Source organism: Idiotropiscis lumnitzeri, chromosome 18 (assembly GCF_059441095.1).
Source record: "Idiotropiscis lumnitzeri isolate Australia: NSW breed Sydney's pygmy pipehorse chromosome 18, RoL_Ilum_1.0, whole genome shotgun sequence".
Lineage (NCBI taxonomy): Eukaryota > Metazoa > Chordata > Actinopteri > Syngnathiformes > Syngnathidae > Idiotropiscis > Idiotropiscis lumnitzeri.
Window position 1 is genome coordinate 4,083,269 of NC_142408.1, and position 6,631 is coordinate 4,089,899.

Genomic DNA, 6,631 nt, shown 5'->3' on the forward strand with positions numbered 1-6,631 from the left:
TTGTCGCTCTGAACATCTGTGTGTGTCTGTGCTGACATTTCGTCGTGTCATGTCTCATCAGGAGTTCAACCTGATCGATAGGAAAGAGTTGGCGCCGCTGCAGGAGCTGATTGAGAAGCTGACCACTAAGGACAGATAAACGCTGCCGTCCCTTTTTTTTGTCTTTTAAACGATCTTCTAGTTTTGCACAGACACCCCCCCCCTCTTCCTCCGCCGCTCCCTTCCACCTCCTCTCAACTCTCCTCGGCTGTATGTATGCAGTATAAACTATATTTCCATTTGGGGAAATGTTTTTAAACGTGGCCCGAGATGTTGGAACGGGTCTGGATGGGTTTTAAACGCACTGGGACTTGAGCTTGTCAGGGGAGTGGGATGAAGAGCAACACTCCTCCCTCCTCTATGTACCTACTAGCTTTGTGTGACACTTGTTGGCTTACAATGTGCAAAAATAGTGCCGAGGCGTCATCCTGGAAGCCATTCCGAGAGCAGAAAGTATTCCAGTATTTTCTTCGTTTGCTGCCCCCCCCCCCCACGAGTAGGAAACGCATCCCAAGTGCCTGGCCCGGCATCTGCGGCAAGAACTGTACCAAGGTAAAGATCCACGCAAACGTTTGACCTTGATTGACATGCTAAATTCACGCTCATCTCTGATCGCTGGATGTAATGAGTTCAAACTACTTTCCATTAGCCATTTTCATTGGCTGCTAAAAGGTGAATCGGAAACGTTAACAGCAGAACTGGGATATATTCGCCTGTGCCTTTTCAGACCGAACTTGCCCCAACTTGAGCAGAACTTTGACCAGTTGTGGCTTGCCACATGGAGATAATTAGATGCATGCTGATATTATTGCTTTCAGATGTCGGTGGGGTTACACCTTTGTTACGGCTTTGGGTCCCACTTTCATATGGGTAGCTCACAATGTGTTCAATTTTCCAAGCTTTTTTGAGCCAAGGCACAAATTTGGCTTTGAAAAAGAAATTTCATTGGATGCCACCACACAAAATTGTTACGGAAATATATACTTAACCTGTATGCTGTCAAACCCCATAAAACATTTTGAACAAATTACTGCTTGAAAATGTGCCATTATAGTGGTGGCGTGAACATTGAAGCGCAAAATAGAAAGGGGCTTGACGTAGTGCAAAGTTGCCGCCACTTTGAACAGTTCTCCCGACCTCTTGTCTGAATGTCTACACTGCATACGCTTGCGCTTTGTCACACGACTGATCTTCTTTTTCCTTCCCCAAAACTGAATGTCCGCCTGCCCTACTCTTGAGGCACAACTGAGATAATTTCAATTTTATTTTGCATGCACATCTCCCGCTCTCAAAAGTGTACTTTACTATGCAATAAGAATTGACGCGTTTAAAAAAAAAAAGGGGGGAGGGTTGTTATCCGTTGTCGCATTCACGCTGGATATAGTTACTTTTTACTTAGACATTCAGGTTTTGAAAAGAATACCTTTGCTTTTGTTTTGTTTGTGTTGAGTGCTTTTTTTTTTTTTTTTTTTTTTTTGATACAACAACTGTTTGCCAGAGGTCATATATACTGCAACGCACAAGATGTAAATAATGAGGCCTACGGAGGAGTATTACTGAAAGACAAAAATATACCACGAGAAATAAGGTCAAAAGTCATGGGGAAAAAGTTGAAATATTGCTGTTAGTCATTTTTAGTCATAATATGAGGGGTGGGGGGGCAATACCACCACTGTAACCACAAAAGTAATTTTTTAATAATAAAATTGTACTATTAACATGTACTTTTATGAAAACAGTCATTTTTTTACGGCACAAAAATGTAATATTGAGCATAAATGTCCTGCTGTTAAGATACCAAGTTGACAAAATATTATTTTTGACTTTATATTAATGTGACTTTTTCTCGTATTAATCCTCCCTTCATGTTTAATTTTTTTTACACCCATGATAGAGTATTACGACTCTATACTGTTAACAGCATGACCGTGTTATGCACCGACCCCGTAGTTTTGCAATATATCCTCGTTCTATTAGATACCCCCCCCATCACATTACGATTTAATATTATAACTTCATACCAGTAACTTTAGGAATAATTAAGACCAACATATTATTACTTTACACTGTTAACATTCAAACTTTTGGTTGCCCATAATATTACAACTTTGCATTGTAACATTCACTTTTTTTTCTTTCATTTTTAGAATTTTAACACTAATATTTAATTGGTAACATTGAAATATTACAGCCGATACTTGACTACACCGTTTTTTTTTTTTTTTTGCGTGGAATAGTCCAACTTCATACTGGTAACAGAATGACTTTTTCCCCTGAATATTTCTTTACTGTCTAATATTCCTTCGTAGTTCAACAACTCTCTTAAAGCGGAATTAAAACAAGCATGCATTTTTTTTTCCAACCCATCCCTCTGTTTGGATATTCAAATGGTGTTTGCTTGCTTGCTCTGGTTGTTTTTTTTTCATGATTATGAATGTGTTCACTCGTCATACACTATCTGAAAAAGGTCATTTAATGAAACCTGGAAGCATCTCCCAGTCTGGCCTGTTGCTGCGTCGTTTTGATCCTATTTCTTGTCTCTCTTGGCTGTATTATTTGAGGAACTGTGTGTACATAATCGCTCGGTGTGGATGTTCCAATGCTGCTGAAATGAATTCTGCTGTTTACAAGGCAAATAAAGGTGGTGTTGAATCTTTACAGTTTTTTGTCCCAATAAAGGTCATGTTGACTCTTTACTTTTTTATTGCTATTGGGCAAGTCGATGATACAGCTGCTGCGGAAGTGACGACTGACGATATGCAAACCTACTTCTCGAACCATGCCAATGCTAATCTGGCGGTAATAACGCCCAGATCTCAACAAAGCGTGATTCGCGTAATGTATCGTGGAATTTATGTTACACTTGGAAGTCTAACTGGGCAGAAGATGCGACTATTTTTTTGTCCAAAGAAGAATGTGGAACATTTCCATCATACGCCCGTAACGGTTAGCACGTGTCTGCCAATAACTATCAGTATAGTGAAGCGTATGTTTGAAATGTATGCCATTTTATAATTTACAGTGTTGCCGTTTAAGAAATTATTAGCTTCCGTTTCAACCATTTGCTCTGATTTAACAGCAGTCTCCAGTGCTGCTTCCTGAGCGGAAGGAAGGAAAGCTAAAAATGTTTTGTCGGAGGTGCCGTTTTTCTCGCATCCTGTATCTCCTTGACAGTTCCCGCGCTATATCCTCGAATAATTACACATTCTTTCAGCATGGAAAAGGTAAAAGGTTGCAGTTTATTATATGTAATGTAAATTACAAATGAGAAGCGCTTTGTTTTCGTTTAACGTGAATATGCTTTCCGGAACACGTCTGATTATCACTTCCGGGTTGTTGATGCTGCTGTTGCCCGCCAAACTTTGACGTACGACGCCCGCCCGCCGCTTGTCATTATCCCGCCTCGATCGAGGTCGTTATGATACAGTTCAACGCCGTTTACCGCTAACTAAAAACATGTCTTTAACCCCGAAGAGGCCGCGCTGCAATTCAATGAACGACTCCATGGAGAAGAGGATCAAGCGGATTTCCATCGAGGGAAACATCGGTGAGTGCAACTGAACAATTATGTTGTGTTGTGAACGATGACTTCTAATAGCAGCCACTACATGGATGGCGCCAACCTCTTTTATGCTAAGCTCAGACACCGGTGTCGGTTAGCATACTGACAAGATAAAGTACCTAATTAATTTTTGCAAACGAGTAATTTTTATTTTTATTTTTGGGGGTGATCCAGCGGCGGGAAAGTCAACCTTTGTCCGCCTTCTGGAGCAGGAGTGCGCTGACTGGGAAGTAGTACCCGAGCCCATCGCCAGGTGGTGCAACATACAAACGAGTGGCAGCGACTTTGAGGTACAGTATTCCCCCGCAGAGTCGCGACTCTCGGACTCATCCATTTGTTATTTGTTGCCGCTGTTATACCCTGAAAATTTCACGTTTGTTGTTTTTGTGTCAAGGAACTATGTTGGAGTCAATCAAATAAGTTCCCCTCTAATTAAATGAACAGAAAACAAAATAATCCAATGAATTTCTTTTTTTATTTTGCCATACCTGTGGATAATGTTGGATCAAGTAAAAGTCGCTCTTCCAATCTAATGTTCAAGGATTACATGCCATTGGTGCGTGGGCATGGTTATGTCATGAAATGGACATGGATACGCCATCCCTCTGTGCATGAGCATAACTGGGAGCGTCTTCATCTGTATTTAGAGTGCAGCTGCTGTTTGTCCGCATGTCCGCTGGGCACCACTGGTCACGCACCCCGTTCAACATTCCAATTGCAATTGCAAGATAAGGCTCACTTTCAGCAAACACAACATACATATTTTTGTAGACAAGTTCCAATACTATTTAAAAAATCAATTTCATTTGTAACTACTTAAATAACTAGTTCAATGCCAACCATTTTCAGAAAAAAAACAATAATTTTAATCATTTTGAGGTAGCAAAAAAGTGCACACGCACAAAAATAACAACAAGTGGCCCCGTTTGGCAGGAGCTGACGTCGTCGCAGCGTAGCGGCGGCAACGTGCTAAAGATGATGTACGACAAGCCGGAGCGTTGGGCGTACACCTTCCAAAGCTACGCTTGCATCAGCCGCGTGCGCGCTCAGATCCGCTCAGCCAACGGGAAGCTGCGGGAGGCTGAGAACCCCGTGCAGTTTTTTGAACGCTCCATCTACAGCGACAGGTTGGATGTGGCATCGCTTGAGCTCAAATAAGTGAGTCATTCCATTACAAAAAAAAAAAGCCAACTTGCTGTCTGTCAGGTACATCTTTGCTGCCAACCTCTACGAGAACGAGTGCCTGAACGACACAGAGTGGACCATCTACCAGGACTGGCACAGCTGGTTGCATGACCAGTTTGGCCCGCACATCGAGCTGGACGGTATCATCTACCTGAGGGTCCCCCCGGAGGTACGCCACAGACCCCTTTTCTGCTTCTATTTCAAAATTAGAATACTTTTGATTGACCAACTATGTTAAAACGCACAAGAAATTCATCTGCAACAACCACCCCAACCTTTTCCGTGCGTGTAGAAATGCTTGGAGAGGCTGCACGTGCGTGGCCGCGAGGAAGAGCAAGAAATACCTCTGGAGTATCTGGAGAAGCTCCATGTCAAGCACGAGAGCTGGCTGCAGCACAAGACCATGACGTGAGACCCCCCCCCCCTTCATTGTACACCCACACACCCTTTCCAGACACTCCCCATGCGACATGTTTACACGAGGGGGCCCGAGCTAGCCTCATGCGGTCATGTTTGCGTCGACCAGAGAATGAGCGCCTTTCATGAAGGACGCCCGAGGGAAGATGGAAGAAATCCCTTGTGATCTGCATCTGCCTCTGCGTGTGCCTTCTTGAGTGCGTGTTGTACTTTGTGTATATATACGGCGTGTGTGGCAATTTTTTGCTAAATGTGTATAGAATGTGCCAAATCTTTGACTGGTAGTGTATAAACTGTACAGTACGTGTCTGTCCAAGTCGATTCTAACTCTTCTGGTCATGCAGGATGGACTTTGAGTATCTGACAGACGTGCCGGTGTTGACGCTGGATGCCACGGAAGACTTCAAAGGCAACGACAGCAAGAGTGCTGACATGATGGAGAAGGTAAGAGAGGGTGATGGAAAATTTGAGGTCACAGTCTGTAACTGTCATCCGTGCTTTCACCATTGCGCATTTCGAAGGTGAATGTTGTTGCTTATGTTTTGACAAAAGGGGGGAAAATAGAAAAAAATAATAATGCCTTTATCATTTGCTTTTTCTAAAAGGGATAACACTGATTAAATTCAGAAATCCCGTCACACTCACACAAGTCATACATGAATTATGGTGTGTGTATATGTAGAGGGTTCACTCTCACTGAAGTCCAAAATGTGTTCCAGGTGAAAGAATTCCTGAGTACCTTGTGAGGAGCCACAGTCGAGGCAACGGGAAGGGGAAAAAGTGCTATTTTAATTTTTTACATTTTTGTAACCACTTGTGTGTATTTATAGTTGTGTGTATGTGTGTGTGAGACTCATACTGAAATACATTTCTATGAACTAAAAGCTTCCATTGAAATCCAAGCTAATTCAAAATAACCACATTTTTCTTGTCTTACAATTCTAAAATGTTAATACAATGGGGAATGTAAATGTTTTTAAATGCTCAACTGTCATGAAGAAGAAAATGTTTGTGTACATTGAGAGAAACAACTTCCTTAGAAAAGGGAAAAAGTTGTTTCAGTGATTACAAATTTAGGCCAGCAGATGGCGCCAGTCCTGTCAGTTGCTTTTTTTAAGGACTTGGAATGGCTAATATTTCGGTCTTATAAATTATATAAATCCATAAAGTAAAAGACAATACATCTCCCCCTTGAAGCAGAATGCTTTGTATATTGTAAATTTGCATTTATGAATAAAATTTCAATATTGTTCACAATTGTTCATTCGTTATTATGCTGGCCCTTCTTGGTGTGCGCCTCGGCCACCTGTGAGCAGTGTAATAACAGCTACCCATGGAGACGGTCACATCTCGTCGGTAAGCTACAGTATTAGCATTTTTTATGGAAGCTAAATAATACATGCCTGTGAGTGTTATATTAACCGAGTG

General features: G+C 41.9%; 2 protein-coding genes across 9 annotated transcripts in view; both read left to right on the top strand.

The window, feature by feature from the left end:
- LOC148319077 (MOB kinase activator 1B) overlaps nucleotides 1–2,695 on the top strand; it is a 7,907-nt gene extending 5,212 nt beyond the window's left edge. For all 3 annotated transcript variants that reach the window (XM_088281195.1, XM_088281193.1, XM_088281194.1), the window contains exon 7: nucleotides 62–2,695. In XM_088281195.1, coding sequence (XP_088137321.1) covers nucleotides 62–139 — 78 coding nt within the window. In that variant the 3' untranslated portion in view covers nucleotides 140–2,695. The remainder of the gene's footprint in view (nucleotides 1–61) is intronic.
- On the top strand, nucleotides 373–6,460 carry dck (deoxycytidine kinase). Of its 6 annotated transcripts, none has more exons than XM_088281188.1 (8): nucleotides 373–591; nucleotides 3,514–3,586; nucleotides 3,776–3,891; nucleotides 4,535–4,728; nucleotides 4,808–4,955; nucleotides 5,079–5,194; nucleotides 5,548–5,647; nucleotides 5,923–6,460. In XM_088281188.1, the coding sequence occupies exons 1-8, from the start codon at nucleotides 373–375 to the stop codon at nucleotides 5,947–5,949; spliced, it is 993 nt and encodes a 330-aa protein (XP_088137314.1). In that variant the 3' UTR covers nucleotides 5,950–6,460. The 6 variants fall into 6 exon arrangements, with proteins under 6 accessions (XP_088137314.1, XP_088137313.1, XP_088137315.1 ...); XM_088281187.1 differs by lacking the exon at nucleotides 373–591 and adding an exon at nucleotides 2,464–2,838; XM_088281189.1 differs by lacking the exon at nucleotides 373–591 and adding an exon at nucleotides 2,844–2,985.
- The last annotated feature ends 171 nt before the right edge of the window (nucleotides 6,461–6,631 follow it).